At 34.6% G+C, this 15,911-nt stretch overlaps 8 protein-coding genes across 8 annotated transcripts; 3 read left to right on the top strand and 5 right to left on the bottom strand. All coding sequences in view use genetic code 12, as the record gives it.

Annotated features, from left to right (window-relative positions):
* Window positions 1-821, top strand: J8A68_000282 (LPG20; the record flags this gene model as incomplete). The annotated part of the gene is made up of 1 exon (XM_049406638.1): window positions 1-821. A coding segment is annotated over one exon (821 nt), but the record flags the coding sequence as incomplete, so codon positions are not given.
* A 1,238-nt stretch (window positions 822-2,059) lies between these two features.
* AMO1 (Amo1p) lies at window positions 2,060-4,183 on the top strand (the record flags this gene model as incomplete). Its single annotated transcript, XM_049406627.1, has 1 exon — window positions 2,060-4,183. One exon carries the CDS (start codon window positions 2,060-2,062, stop codon window positions 4,181-4,183), a length of 2,124 nt encoding a protein of 707 aa, XP_049266417.1.
* Window positions 4,184-4,488: 305 nt separating this feature from the next.
* Window positions 4,489-5,091, top strand: J8A68_000280 (protein-arginine N-methyltransferase; the record flags this gene model as incomplete). The annotated part of the gene is made up of 1 exon (XM_049406616.1): window positions 4,489-5,091. One exon carries the CDS (start codon window positions 4,489-4,491, stop codon window positions 5,089-5,091), a length of 603 nt encoding a protein of 200 aa, XP_049266416.1.
* A 35-nt stretch (window positions 5,092-5,126) lies between these two features.
* J8A68_000279 (putative carboxylic ester hydrolase) lies at window positions 5,127-7,412 on the bottom strand (the record flags this gene model as incomplete). The annotated part of the gene is made up of 1 exon (XM_049406605.1): window positions 5,127-7,412. The coding sequence occupies one exon, from the start codon at window positions 7,410-7,412 to the stop codon at window positions 5,127-5,129; it is 2,286 nt and encodes a 761-aa protein (XP_049266415.1).
* An 803-nt stretch (window positions 7,413-8,215) lies between these two features.
* On the bottom strand, window positions 8,216-10,273 carry J8A68_000278 (uncharacterized protein; the record flags this gene model as incomplete). Its single annotated transcript, XM_049406594.1, has 1 exon — window positions 8,216-10,273. One exon carries the CDS (start codon window positions 10,271-10,273, stop codon window positions 8,216-8,218), a length of 2,058 nt encoding a protein of 685 aa, XP_049266414.1.
* Window positions 10,274-10,627: 354 nt separating this feature from the next.
* RNR1 (ribonucleotide-diphosphate reductase subunit) lies at window positions 10,628-13,198 on the bottom strand (the record flags this gene model as incomplete). Its single annotated transcript, XM_049406584.1, has 1 exon — window positions 10,628-13,198. One exon carries the CDS (start codon window positions 13,196-13,198, stop codon window positions 10,628-10,630), a length of 2,571 nt encoding a protein of 856 aa, XP_049266413.1.
* Window positions 13,199-14,786: 1,588 nt separating this feature from the next.
* Window positions 14,787-15,147, bottom strand: J8A68_000276 (uncharacterized protein; the record flags this gene model as incomplete). The annotated part of the gene is made up of 3 exons (XM_049406572.1): window positions 14,787-14,814; window positions 14,880-15,022; window positions 15,100-15,147. The coding sequence occupies 3 exons, from the start codon at window positions 15,145-15,147 to the stop codon at window positions 14,787-14,789; spliced, it is 219 nt and encodes a 72-aa protein (XP_049266412.1).
* A 374-nt stretch (window positions 15,148-15,521) lies between these two features.
* On the bottom strand, window positions 15,522-15,911 carry J8A68_000275 (uncharacterized protein; the record flags this gene model as incomplete). The annotated part of the gene is made up of 1 exon (XM_049406561.1): window positions 15,522-15,911. A coding segment is annotated over one exon (390 nt), but the record flags the coding sequence as incomplete, so codon positions are not given.

Below are 15,911 nucleotides of genomic sequence, written 5' to 3'. Positions count from 1 at the left end.
TTCTTAAGAAATATAATATCCCTCGTGATCGAGTTGTTATTTTGAGTAAATGTTTTGGTCCAGTTGATGAAGAAAACCCTACTTTCGGGTTATTCACCCAAAACCAGTTTCCTGCCATTGATTATTATAATTCTCAAGGTCTTTCTCGAAAACATATCTTTGATGCAGTTCAAAATAGTCAACGTAGATTGGGAACATATATTGATGTATTACAGATCCATAGACTTGACCCAACTACACCCAAGAAGGAGATTATGAAGGCATTAAATGATGTTGTTGATCAAGGATATGCAAGATACATCGGTGCTTCTTCGATGAAGGCAGTAGAATTTGCCGAGTTGCAATATATCGCACATGCTAATAATTGGCATAAATTCATTAGTATGCAGAATTATTATAACTTGATCTATAGAGAAGAAGAAAGAGAGATGATTCCATTTTGTCAAAAGAATGAACTTGGAGAGGTTGGTATTATTCCTTGGTCTCCTATTGCCAGAGGTATTTTAGCAAGACCGGTTGGAAAAGAATCAGAAAACAAAAGGGATATAAAGGACAAAGGTATCACTCGATTACACCTTAATGAATTGACCAAACCTGAAGAAGAGATTATTGGAAGAATTCAAACTTTAGCAAAGAAGTATAATGTTAGTATGGCAGCTCTTGCTACCAGTTGGGTTATTGGTAAGAAGTGTAATCCAATTGTTGGTCTTTCTTCAGTTGACAGGGTTGATGATATTTTAACTGCTACAACTATTCAATTAACTGAAGAGGATGTTAAATTTTTAGAAGACCCTTATGTTGCAAATGCGGCTATGTTTTAAAATCAAATAAGGTTTTAACAAAATAATTTAGTATAATTCTTGCCAAAATTTGTTAATTTAGAAAAAATTACTCTTCACTTTAGATAGCCTAGAGTTTGTAGTAGGGGTTTATACTCTCATCTAGCAATACCCCTTTCGAATAAACGTGGAATCAATACAGAGATGTTCCATTCTTAAAAAATCTTAAGTATGGGACCGGAATGAACTGCCTAAAAGGGTTGTCCCCATCACCCCAAAAAATATCTAAGATAATTCAAGCTCAATTCAATACCGTAGGAACAATTGGCTGGCGTTAATCTCTCAAACAAAGACCATGGCTTACGTTTTGATATCCGGGCTTATCTAAATGTTGCATTGAATTGTATTCTTTTCCATGTACCTTCAAATTTGATTTCCAGACTATAGAACTAACAATTCTATTTGTCATTCAAAAAGTATCTTTATTCCGGATGCCAAGACAACCTCCTAATGTGCTTACTAATGCGCGGAGCTAGGAACATGTTCTAATGGCCAGATGATATTTGATGTTCCTTAACTAGTTTGCAATTTAGGTACCGCAAAACCTTTCCAATTTAGCTGTAATTACAGTGTTTGGAGGCTTCACTTACAGTAAATCATCAATTCAATATATCACAACAGATATAGTACACATGCTCGGAAATGGTGCTACTCTAATCTGAAGCGTGTTTGTGTTTAAATATGTAGTAGACCATTGCATAGCATTAAACCCATGGATTTGATTTTGCAGCCAATGATATTGCATAAATAATTTGTCATTATTTCGCGCGGATAAAGCTATTGATAGGATAAAGTTCGATCCAATAAGTTTGATTGGTTTCAACGGAAATTCTTAAGTAAAGGCCTGTAAGGTACACATAAAGTAGTTTTCTTATCATTTTCATTTGGCCTTATCTATTGAAATTGTTTAAGAAAAATTGCCAATAAAAGACACAAAAATCCAAATTCCTCTTATCTCAAAATCATTTTAATAAAATAAATTAAAAATTAAATTAAAAAATATTTTTTTTTTTTCAGGTGTTGCGAAAATTAAATTTATTTTTTAATTTGTAAATACAATTCCAATTTTCCCCCTCCTCAAAACTTTTATTTTTATGGGGTAATAGAAACTGATAAGGATAATTATAAATAGAACTCGAACTCATCTCATTTCAGATTCATTTCAAATTGAACTTAACCCCCCAACTAAAACAAGAATTCTTTAACTAATTTTAAGTGCAATGGAAAGATTAGCTCAAATTGCTTTGAATACAACTGTTGCTGCAAGTACTCCAACTCCTTCACATCCATTAGATCCTTTATCCCCACAAGAGATTAAGTTGGTTGCTGACTTGGTTAAAACCAAATATTCTGGTAAATCAGTCAACTTCAATACTATCACTTTAAGAGAACCAATTAAACGTGCCTATTATGATTGGAAAGAAAGAGGTGGAGCTTTTCCTCCAAGATTAGCTTATTTTGTTATTGTTCTTGAAGGTGATGAGGGTACTCAAGAAGGTATTGCTGATATTAGAAACCAATCCCTTATTGAGATTAAACAAGTTAAAGGTGTTCATCCAATGTTAACTCCTCTGGATTTACGTCATACTGAAGAAGTTATTAGAAAGGATCCAGGAGTTATTAAACAATGTGTTCTTAGTGGTGTTCCCGCTGATCGTATGCACGAAATCTATTGTGATGCTTGGACTATTGGTTATGATGAAAGATGGGGTGGCTCAAGAAGATTACAACAAGCTTTAATGTATTGGAGATCACATGAAGACGATTCTCAATATTCTCATCCTTTAGATTTCTGTCCTGTTGTTGATTTGAATGAACTTAAGGTTATCCACATTGATATTCCTGACAGAAGAAGAAAAGTCTCCAGACATCCCCATTCTTCATTCCATCCAAAACATATTGCTGAGAAGTTTGGTACAAAACAAAACCCATCGGGATATAGACAAAATGATGATTTCCCAATCAATGTTACTCAACCTGAAGGTGTTTCATTCAATATGGATGGTCATGTTATGAACTGGCAAAACTTCCAATTCCATATCGGATTTAATTATCGTGAAGGTATTGTTTTGAGTGATATTACTATCAATGACCATGGGAAAGTCCGTCCTCTTTTCCATCGTATTTCCTTATCGGAAATGATTGTTCCTTATGGTTGTCCCGACTTCCCTCATCAAAGAAAACATGCTCTTGATATTGGTGAATATGGTGCTGGGTATTGTACAAACCCATTATCCTTAGGTTGTGACTGTAAAGGAGTTATTCATTATTTGGATGCTCATTTCGTTGAAAGTACGGGTGCTCCAACTACTGTTCGTAATGCTGTTTGCATTCACGAAGAAGACGATGGGCTTTTATTCAAGCATTCTGATTTTAGAGATGATTTCCAAACTAATGTTACGACTAGAGGTAAGAAGTTGATTATTAGTCAAATTTTCACTGCTGCCAATTATGAATATTGTATCTATTGGATCTTAAGACAAGATGGTAGTATTAAGTTAGAAATCAGATTGACTGGTATTTTGAACACTTACATCTGTGGTGATGATGAAGATACCGGTGCTTGGGGAACTCAAGTCTATCCAAACGTTAACGCCCACAATCATCAACATTTATTCTCCTTAAGAATGCATCCAAGAATAGACGGTGACAACAATTCAGCTGCCACAAGTGACGCAAAAACATCTCCATACCCAACCGGATCTGCTCAAAACAAATACGGTAACGGATTCTACTGTGAAAAAACCACCTACAAGACCGTCAAGGATTCAATCACCGATTTTGATTCACGTACAGGAAGAACCTGGGACATGTTTAACCCTAGCTCAGTACATCCATATTCTGGAAAACCTGCCACGTATAAATTATGGTCAACCTTCTGTCCACCAGTTCTTGCCCAAGAAGGTTCATTAGTCAGAAAGAGAGCTCCATGGAGTGTTAATACTACCCAAGTCCTTCCATACACCGATGACGACTATGGATATGGTAGATTATATCCATCTGGAGATTTCCCAACTCAATGGTCAGGGGATGAACCTCAAGGTATGAGAAAATGGCTTAATGAAGAAATGGATGCTCCTATTGAAAATACAGATATTGTGTTTTTCCATACTTTTGGTATTACTCATTTCCCAGCTCCGGAAGATTTCCCAGTTATGCCAACTGAAATTTTTGAATTACAATTAAGACCAAGAAACTTGTTTAGGGAAAATCCGGTATTGGATGTTAAACCAAGTTTTGCTAGTACTACCAGTGAAGTTAAGGCTGGTGTTAAGGGGGAAGCTTGTTTGAAAAAGGATACTTCTTCTAGATATGCTTTTTCTGATAATTCTTGTTGTCATTAGTTTGTTAGATTTGTTTGTAAATTTATGATGTAGCTGAATGTTTTCAAAATAAATGTGAGTATTAGAATATGTTTTCTTAATGTAAAAATACTTCTCTCTTTGATCCTGTTTATTCTTCACATTTAAGTGTTAACCACTGATCAAGGTACTGCAACGTTGCATAAAAGAATCTCAATTTTTCGCAACCTCTAACTACCGCCACAAATCCTCATCTGAAAAAAAATAATTGCTATCCAATATCCTCTCTTCCCCTACCTCATCTCATCAATTCCAATTCACCAACAATGAAATACATAATAGAACACATGGAAGAAGGCTTTTCCGAATGGGTTATTCTCGAATACTCCCAAATAATCCGTGACATCGGCCCACAAAACCTCATCCTCACCTCGCTCCCCGCCGGAACCACCTCCAAAGACATCCCACAACAACTCCTTGACATGGGCCTCCAATGGACCACTGACGAATGTGTCGACATCGAAGAAGGTGGAATTGACAAGACTAGGGTGTGTTTATTAGATCCTGGGGCTGATGAGGATCTTGTGCCTGAAGATAAGGCGAAGTTTGATTATTTCGTGTTTGGTGGTATATTGGGCCAACATCCCAAGATTGACCGGACGGGGATCTTGAGAAGGAAATATGGGTTTGCGGGAAGGAGATTAGGGGAATTACAGATGACTACAGATACTGCGATTAGGACTACTCAGAAGATTATTGAGGGTGGGAAGAAGTTTGAAGAGATTGAGTTTTTGGATTATCCTGAGATTAAGTATAATAAATATGAGAGTACTGAGATGCCATTTAGATATATTGTGGATGAAAATGGCAATCCAATTTTACCGGAAGGGATGTTGGAGTTGATTAAACATGATGCTGAACAAAGTATTGATGATTTGTTACTTGAATAATAATAGATTTTCTATAAAATTGTATTATAAATACCCTAATTGTAATAAACAACCTTTTCCTGTACTGGTTTATCATGAGGAGATAATACTTCTTTCATAATAAACCCAGCCACATCCTGATTTTCAAAATATGTAATATGTGCACTCACAGCCGAAACCAATGTAAAATCCAATACTCCCAAAGGTAAACAATAATCCACTCTTCCATTACTATTCAAACAAGTCAATTTTCGTAACTCCTCTGAGCTCAACGCCCTCTTCAGAGGCTTCACAGCTGGTTTTTCATCCTCTTTAGCCATGACTACACTGGATATAATATCACCTAATGCGTTTTCACTATTTGCTCTTTCTTCAACACTTTTTCCCCTAGTGTTTTCTGGTTTTGGTTTATTAGTCCCTCGAAACCATTGTGTCACCTGGGTTATCTTTTCACCAAAACTATACAAATCTTGGATTTGGGTATTGAGACCCCTGACTGCGAATGGAATTGCTTCGGGTTTGAGATGAGCAAAAGAGGGGCAGATTAGTGGTTCGATTCTATATGAGACTGGATCAGATGGGTGGAAGACATTATAGAGTCTGTTACATTGAGGAGATGCGAATTGGTGGGTTGAAAGTTGTGTTGAGGTGGTTGTGGGGTCTCCTATGATATTTTTCCCTTCGAGTAATTTAAACATCCCTACTGGGGATCCAACTAGGAATAAGGCATCGACGTCGAAGTTGAGTTTATTAAGGAATTGTAATTCGCCATCAATGACTTTACTTTCACCGGATAATAAATCAAATGCAATTGCTGATCCAAGGGAATGGGCCACGATATGGACTTTTCCATTGAAGTTTGGATTTCGTTCTTTGTATAACTCATATACTCGATTCAATTCCGCTGCGGAGGAAGTAAGGATTTGTTCTAAATATCGTGGCTGATAATATAATAATACATCCAAGATCACATCTCCAATGACGTTACGTAATGCTTTGATTCCATCTACATTGATTTGAGATAATGTTGGGAGTCTAGATTCTTTCTCGAAATTTTCACGAGGATTGAAATCAACTTTATGTCTCCAGAAAATTGGCAACACTTGAATTCTATTATTTGATAATTCTTCTTTATCCTTCTTGTCTTGATCGGGATATATTATTTTTGAATATTCTTCATTTTCATCATATACTCGTTTCATGGTATTTCTCAAGACATTTACATTATGAGTGAAATTAATTGATTCATATTTACTTCCCAATACTTGCCCAATACCATGGATACATAGTACTAAATGATCAATTTCTCGATTTGATGTTGATTTGGATGGAGAGAGGTCATAATCTGCTTCCAAATAATGTTCCATATGTTTATCATCAATTTCATTTGCATCTTCTTCTTTATTTTCTTCTAGTTTATTTTCCTTCTCTTGTGTTTTAAATAGATTTCCAAACTCATCCTGAAAAGAATCAGCAATGTCCGGTAAGGGATTCGAAGGTAATTTATCAAATATGGTTTCTTGTAAATCATCAGTATATCCTCTTTGAATATGTTTAACACCTAATAATGAAACTGGATTCTCTCCAAATTTTCGAATTGTATCCACTTGATATTTTGAATCATAAGTTCCCGGGAATATAGCAGCTTGAGTTGCATTAAAATAAACCGCGAAATCTCCCAGTTTCAATTTAATTAAATCTTTTTCTTTATCAATATCAATATTTGATAAGCTTTCTTCCATTTCTGCTTTAAATTTATTAAATTCATTAATTAAATCTTTATTCTCTTTAGTTTCAGTTTCATGTTCAATTTCTTCAAAAGTATAAGGCTTTAATTTCTGATATCCTTGTTCTAATTCATCAGCCATGGTTTTAGGGTAGGGGCTTCCATCCAGATCAAACCATAATCCTCTACGTACTTCATAAGTAGGACCTTCCCAATAGATTGGACTTAATTCCAATTTATTTAAATCAACTTGAAATAACCTATCTTCATTAACTTCTATTAATTTATTCAGTTCCTTTAAGAAATGACGTTCTAGATTATGGGAATCATCTTCGGAGAATGGAATGAAATTCTCGGGATCTTTGGTTTTTGTATAATTATACCAATCAGGTTTGGAATTGGGTACATCTACAGCATAATACCAACGCATTCTTGGTTTTGGTGGGTTTAGTGATGGTTGCTGTCGTTGTTTGGATTGAGATGAGATGAATTGCTTATTATGAAGTTGAATCGAATTATTTCTATAAGGAAATGCATATCTACGTAGTGAACACGTAACAGCAGATGCAGTAGAAGCAACAGCAGCTGTATATCGAGATGATGTTACAATTATCATATGATTTATTTGAACCTTAATTGTGCGATTGTATGGGAAATTTGTAAAAGCAANAAGAAATGTCTTAAAGCTTAAAATCAATTTGTTGCAGAAACAAACGGATTGAGGCACATGAAAAATAGAAATTGAATTGCCTTCCCCCAACAAATTTCATTTCACAATTGTATAGTAATTAATTACTGTTCCCTTCTATTTTTTTCGTTGCTTCGCTTAACAAAACATTCAAAAGACAATTATTACCAATCATTGTCTAGTCACCAAATAAGGGTCCTTTCAACAAGACGCATGCAAACGTCGTCAATAAGACCGAGGTAAGATTTCCATTTTGTCATTGGAAAGAAATAAATTATAATTAATTTATAATTTCTTATCAAGAACCCAACCCTTTGTTTTTTCTTAGTGGTTTTTGAGTGGATTCCCCACGGTCCTCCGAACAATTTTGGTACGATGCGGCTGATTTATTCTGAACCAGGTGTAGGTCGGCATACTGGATAAAATATTTAACGGTCGTGCACTTTGGGTGTTAGGTCGCGTCGAGTTAAAATTTCCTACCGAAATAATCTAGTATGGTCGTCAATGGGCTTCCATCATTGGCTATATGGAAACGTAAGGCACGCGGAATGTCGTATAAGAGAACAGAGTGAGATTGCGAGCAAATTGAGTCATGTTGAATACTCCTTCGCCTGCCCAAAAAACCAAGAATTAAAGAAACCCATAATAATAAATAAAAAAACATTAATTAAACCATAAACCTCAACCAAATCTAAAAAAATAGCCTCTATAAAATTTCCACTTCCTCCTGTTCATGTCAACCCTTCCATTGGCAAAATATAATCCCCACTGGGCCATTTCAACACCATAGCCCGAGAAAAATCACTATATCTCCCACTATTCGGAATCTTTCTTCCAATTCTAATAAATATCGAAATATTCCCATCACCATCTCTAATCCCATCTTTCATTGCCTGTTCAATCTGCGCCGATAACTCTGTACTATTGGCAAATAATACACGTAAATTGACTGAATCAATAGCATTGCCGACATATTGTTCAATATCATTAATGAGAATCGAGACTGAACTATATCGCTTATACAATTGTCCATCGACTGGGGAGGCTATAGGGTCTGGGATTGATTTCCAATTCAAGATGCCGGTATCGTTATGATATCCCATTATTTGGGGCGGGATGATCTTTCCCTTTGGATCATCCCTCTTTAATGCGAATGCAGTTTCGACAATAGAAGCCATTCCCCATCTTGCAACACCGGAGATGAATAGTCCTAATAAGATACCTTGAAACATGAGTGCTGTTCTTCCTTTGGTTGCACATCCTGGGATTAATAAGATTGCGAGGATATAATGATGGACACGAAGGGTGAGGCCAGACAAGGATCCAAGGAAGACAAGCAGGAGGATTAGGATAATGTAGATGACGAGATATCGGCGGAATTTACCGGCTAGCCAGATTTTATATGCTTGAATTATGGCACAGATTGATATTAAGGAGATTATGAATCCAACTGCGAATATTGCACCTGCTTGTTGTTGTAAATCACTGATTGTAAATCTGTCAACGGGTAATCTATCAAATGTCATATTATTTAATAATCCAATCCAGAATAATGGATACCATAATAATACTCTGCTCAAGGGGGAGATCTTGAATTCGGTTGATTCTGATAATGTGACTTTGACGGAAATTCTCCATAATACATATAATATAAAACAAGTTGGTAAAAATCGTTCAAATCCTACTGATAATAAATATGCGAAATCTTCAGGATCTCGAGGATCAACAGTGACAGGTGGATCTGTGGTTAATACACTAGTCCAGAATCCGACTGTACTTATAGTCCAATATGTTACTTTTCCTGAACATAAATAAACAATAGGTATTCCTAAAATAACATTCACAGCCAATACTAAAAGTCTTGGATCATAACAATTAACAAAACTAGAATCTCCAGTTAATCCACTTTTTAAAGTTTTGAAATAAAATGAAGATTTAAAAAATGATAAAAATTCAATAGAATCACCGACACCATATTTACCTTTTGCAGCCGGAAAATAACTTTTGCTTTTACTATCATAAGAAATCCTGGCACAACCGCCAAAGAAAGGAGATACTAAACCAGCATGTACTGCCGATCCACAAGGATATGAATCTGCCCTATATGGATTTGTTAATTGATCAGGATGTAACAATTCATGTTGATCAGTGACAGCACCTCCACCTATGAAATATCCTCTATATTTAATATTCATATCACCAACCGGCATAAATGAATAAGTTTTACTCTGATCACATAAAGCTGGACATCTAAAAATCACATCCGATTCCGATTCAACTTCAGGACATTGTGAATCTAATCCACATGCTCCATTCTTACCTTTCCAGAATTGATACAGGGCTCCACATGAAAGTGATACAATGGGAATATCTGGATTGGCAGTAATATAGGGAGGTTTTGTTAAATATGGTATAATTATACTATAATTCAATCCAAACCAAAAGATTAAATATAATACCAATAGAGCTCTTGTTAAAGGTAATGGAATACGTCTTTTTAAACTATCGGGGAACTCTTCTAATGACTCTAAACAATGTATCCGTGGAGCCGGATCATCTATTGGTTCTTGTGGTCCATACCATATTGCATTAAAAAATTGGTGTATCCTACTACGGTGATTGGTAGTGTGGCTGAAAAAATCTCTGGAAGCTTCGGAAGTGAGATCTTCTGAGTTCATACTATCTGATGACGAGGTAGATGATTTCCTAGATGGTAGCGTATTTAAAGGTATTGAATTTGGATCAACTTCTTCTTCCTGGTTTAATATTAAAGGAGAATGAAATGACATTTAAGGGATGTGAAACTGTAACACTAACTAGATACCAAGTGGGGCTTTTTAACTAAAACTTATTCTAGAAGAAGAAGAAAGATAAAGAGAGAAATGAAATTTGTAAAAACTTTAATAATTTTATTTTTTCTTTTCGTAACTACTCTTACGACATTTTAAAGCCGAATAAAACGTCTTATCGCGCGAGGCATTATACCGATATCGGTTATATAAACCTGACAAACTTAATAACTTTTTCTAAAACAATATAATGATATTAAAACAAATAGTAAAATACAAAATCAAACTACCCAAAAGAGAACTATAAAATATTTTATGTATAAAACAAAAAGCAACAATCAATTAACTATGTGATTAACCAGAACACATGGTACATGATTCTGGATTATCAATAGCACATGCAATTACTTTAGCACTATAGATATCATTTTCAATTTCTTCAATTGTCTTTTCTTCAACTGGCTTTTCATCTTCAACAACAGCAGTCTTTGGAGCTTGTTCTCTAATATTCAAATCAGCAAAAGAAGATTCTATAGAAGTTGGTTCAGTAGAAGCAGATCTTGAACTATCAGATGATGGAATTTTAGAAACATATTTTCTCTTATTTAATTTGTCTAAAGAAGCAACGGCATTACCAGCAGTTTGAACTAATTCTTTATCAATTGTGAATTGAATAGCAGCAGAAGCAGCTTGTGTTCTTAAATAATACATACCAGTCTTTAACCCCTTCTTCCATCCATAGAAATGCATACTGGTTAATTTACCCATTGTTGGATCTTTAATATGAATATTCAATGATTGTGATTGATCAATAAAAGCAGCTCTATCAGCAGCCATATCAATGATATGTTTTTGAGAAATTTCCCAAACGGTCTTATATAAGGCTTTCAATGAATCTGGGATATTTGGTAATGATTGAATAGAACCATTATTGGAAATAATACTACTCTTAACAGCTTCATTCCAAATACCTAAATCAACCAAATCTCTTAATAAGAATGGATTAACAATTTGGAATTCACCAGCAAGTACTCTTCTAGAATAAATATTGGAAGTATATGGTTCGAAACATTCATTATTACCCAAAATTTGCGAGGTAGAAGCAGTTGGCATTGGTGCAACTAATAATGAATTTCTTAATCCATGTTTTACCATATTTTGTTTTAATAAATCCCAATCCCATAATTCAGTTGGTTTTCTATCCCATAAATCAAATTGTAATAATCCTTGAGAAGCTGGAGATCCTTGATATGTTTCATATGCACCTTCTTCTTGTGCTAATTCAATTGAAGTTTCAACAGCAGCATGATAGATAGTTTCAAAGATTTGAATATTTAATTCTCTGGCTTCTTGAGAATCAAATGGTACTCTTAATGCCATGAATGCATCAGCTAAACCTTGTACACCTAAAGCAATTGGTCTATTCTTCATATTGGAAGTCTTAGCTTCTGGAACTGGATAATAATTACGATCAATAACTTTATTTAAATTACGAGTAACAACTTTTGTAACTTCATGTAATTTATCAAAATTATACCAAGCATGATCATCATTCTTTTCAATAAATGAAGGTAAAGCAATTGAAGCTAAATTACAAACAGCAACTTCTTCTGGAGAAGAATATTCAACAATTTCACAACATAAATTAGAAGATTTAATCATACCTAAATTCTTTTGATTAGATTTTCTATTACAAGCATCTTTATATAACATAAATGGAGTACCAGTTTCAGTTTGTGCTTCCAAGATAGAATACCATAATTTTTGAGCTTTAACAGTTTGTCTACCTCTACCTTCTCTTTCATATCTTTCATATAATTCTTCAAATTCATCACCATAAACATCAGGTAATCCAGGAGCTTCATTTGGACTAAATAAAGTCCATTCACCATTTTGTTCAACTCTTTTCATGAATAAATCAGGAATCCATAATGCTGGGAATAAATCTCTAGCTCTTATTTCTTCTTTACCTTGATTTTTTCTAATATCAATAAAATCAAAAATATCAGCATGCCAAGGTTCTAAATAAAGGGCAAAAGCACCAGGTCTTTTGTTACCACCTTGATCAACATAACGAGCAGTATTGTTAAAAACACGAACCATTGGAATAATACCATTGGAAGTACCATTAGTACCAGCAATATAAGCACCAGTAGCACGAATATTATGGATATGTAAACCAATACCACCAGCACTCTTTGAGATTAAAGCACAAGTTTTTAAAGTATCGTAAATACCATCAATGGAATCTTCTTTCATAGCAACTAAGAAACAAGAAGACATTTGAGGATTTGGAGTACCGGCATTAAATAAAGTTGGGGAACCATGAGTGAAATATTTTTGAGACATTAAATTATAAGATTCAATAACTCTTGGAATATCTCTACCATGAATACCAATAGCAACTCTCATGATTAAATGTTGTGGTCTTTCAGCAACTTTACCATTAACCCTTAATAAATAAGATCTTTCTAAAGTTTTAAAACCAAAATAATTATAATTAAAATCACGATCATAAACAATTGCCGAATTTAATTCATCACAATGTTCACAAATAATATCATAAGTTTCTTTAGAAATCATAGGAGAATGTAATCCAGTTTTTGGATTAACATATTCATATAATTCTTTACTAACTTGAGAATATTGTTTTGTAGTTTGTTTATGTAAATTAGAAACAGCAATTCTAGCAGCTAAAATAGCATAATCTGGATGAATAGTAGTCATATAAGCAGCGGTTTCAGCAGCCAAGTTGTCTAATTCAACAGTAGTAACACCATGATAAACCCCTGAGATAACTCTTTGGGTAATAGCAACAGCATCAACATGATTTGGATCTAAACCGTAACATAATCTTTGAACTCTGGCAGTGATTTTATCAAAACGAACAGGTTCTTTACGTCCGTCTCTTTTATAAACATACATGATTGATTATTGTTAGTTTGCTTTGTATGAATAAGAAAATTAAGAAAGAAAAGGAAAAAGTAAGAAGAATGGAAAAGAAAAAAAAAAGTGGGAAATCAGACGTGTTTATATTTTAATGTAAAACTTTACAACGCGTTGCAAAAAGAGGGCAGATGGAAAAATTCGATGGGAAATAAAAAAAAAAATTAAAAATTGAATCACAAAAAAAAAAAACATCAAGACTGCATATAGCAAACCGCGTTTGTTTACAGATTTCTTTTAATACACGCGACTTTGTAGCCTTTTTACTTGTATGTATTAGCCACCACACGCGCTAGTTTAAGAAATCAATTTATGAAATAACAAGGAGATTGACGTTAAGACCGGGATTGACCTAATGGGGAAACAAATATTTTCAACTTGACTTATTTGGGAAATCTGGTTTGTAAAATCCGATTGCCGAAATATGTCAACAAGAAAAATCACACCCGTACTTCGGACATGTACTTTGATTTGATGGCTTGGACTTTTATAATTGAGTTAAAACCAGGGGGACGAGGGGGATTGTATGTCCACGTGAATGTATTTATATCTGAGCCACTTGGAATAAGTTAGATCACACTGTGGGATCTATACTATGAAGTTAACTAATTCTAATAAAGTAAGTTTCTTCCAAGAAATATGTCGGAAAGCCCTAAAACCGAAATAAAGTTGCAACACAATTCGGTGTTATCACCACGAGGATTCTCTCCCACCCCTGCCTTGATTTCTGTTTTTGGCTGCAATAATTCCCAATTAGAAATGTGGGACAATGAAATGCATTTTCATGTTGCCAAGTCGTGATATACTCTGAAACAATTGGGTATAATGGACCCATTTTCTATAACAAGGTAGCATGTTAATAACCGGCCCAATAAGAGACTTCAGTTGAATAGGTTATGGAGCTTCAGAGGGTTGCTTCACTCCGAGGTTGCCTTCTCTATTGGGGCTTAACTTATCTGTAAGAGACCTACAAATGATCAATAAGAATATACGAATTCATCCTAAGATAAGAGTATTGACTACCAAATTTGATACGGTATTTGATACTCATTTTCTGGAAGTAGCAATGGGTATCATATACAAGAAAATCAACCTATTTCGAACATTATAACTTCAAATCACCTGACCAAAAGTATCTTTTATTCGCAATTTCCTTCTTTACCAATGTAATCAATCCCGATTTATACCTGCCATCATCCCTGATTGCGAATACCCATTTACTAATAATGAAAGAAATCCATAATAAACAATATTGACAGACAATGCGGCACTAACAATTAAAGATGATGGGAGATACAAAGCCAGATTGATTGCATTGGGATAGAATCTAAAAAGTAGGTATTGGTTTTCAAGAAACCTTTAATCTGATGATTGAACCCAAACATTCCTTCTCATTCATGGTTAAAATTCGTCACCTCTTTTGGGAACTTATGCTTGTTGATAGAATTCATAGGAGCAATATTAAAAGACAATATTAAATGAATGTGCCAAACATACCATTCTTTTCTATAAGATAATGAAAATTGTATTTTTTAAATAAATGCTATAAAAACTAACAGAAAAATGCTTATTTGGTTTCTTCTTTAGTTAAATCGCTATAATTATAAATATGTTAGTATTAAATTTCCCCCCCTTCCTGATAATTATTTGAAATACATACTTAATGAATTTTTCCAAATCAAAGTCTGCTTCTTTCGATTGGGCAACAGGAGCAGCAGCTGGAACTTTAGATGGTTCAGCTTTGGAACCCATAGACAGCCAGATACCAATACCAGCAACAGAAGCTAAAGTAGCAATTGAAAGCTATAGAGCAAGAAATGTTAGTATATGTTTGGAGACGAGCCACTGAAAAATCAATTGATTTATTTGTGTGCACATACGATATGAGCAGGAATTTGTTTTCCAAAGACGGTGTATGCAGCAGCCATTGTGTGTGTGCGTGAAGTGTGTGGGTGTGGTTTTATTAAACTGTTGCAACTTTTGTTGAAAAATCGGCGATTTCAGTCAATGCCTTTTTTTGGTTGGATGAGAGACAATCCCTCACACCCTGAGTGACTTCATTCTTACATACACTCCGAAAACCGGAAATTGTAATCAATTACACGACTTCACTATTCCAACACGTTTATGCTTTCAATCAAGTAATTGACTATGAAACGTTGTATCTAAACTCTTATTCAACTGTTTTATAGTTAAATCACCAACTGGAATCGGATTTGCAAAAGATGTGGAAGATTCTGATCTCATTTTTTACATTTATATACGAACAAATTATATTAAGCTATTTATCTAATTAGAAAACCTACTCTAAAGTGGGATTAACAGAGACTTGTGGTACCCATTCATCATTTTCAAGGGTAAATGTACTTCTACCTATCCGTAGAGTTCTTAGGTTCCACATTTTCCCAATCCAAAGCATATATTCCGATGGCACGTGTTGTCCTCCGTCTGCTGGGTTGAAACCGAGTGTCCTGACTGGATGTCTCACTATGAATTCCCAATCAGCAACGGGGACATCTCCAGCATAGTGGATTTCTGTAAGTTTTTTCGAAGGAATGAAACTAATGGATCCATTTATTTCTAATTCTTTGATTCTTCTTAAATTGGTGCTGATCGCCAACCAATTGTTTGGCATCTGTTCGAGCAGCAATGACTCTAATTTGGATACTTCTATATTTTCAAATATTCCTGA

The sequence above is a fragment of the Hemisphaericaspora subhashii genome, assembly GCF_019202705.1.
Source record: "Hemisphaericaspora subhashii strain CBS 10753 chromosome Unknown scaffold177, whole genome shotgun sequence".
Lineage (NCBI taxonomy): Eukaryota > Fungi > Ascomycota > Pichiomycetes > Serinales > Debaryomycetaceae > Hemisphaericaspora > Hemisphaericaspora subhashii.
This window is presented reverse-complemented; position numbering and strand designations above follow the sequence as displayed.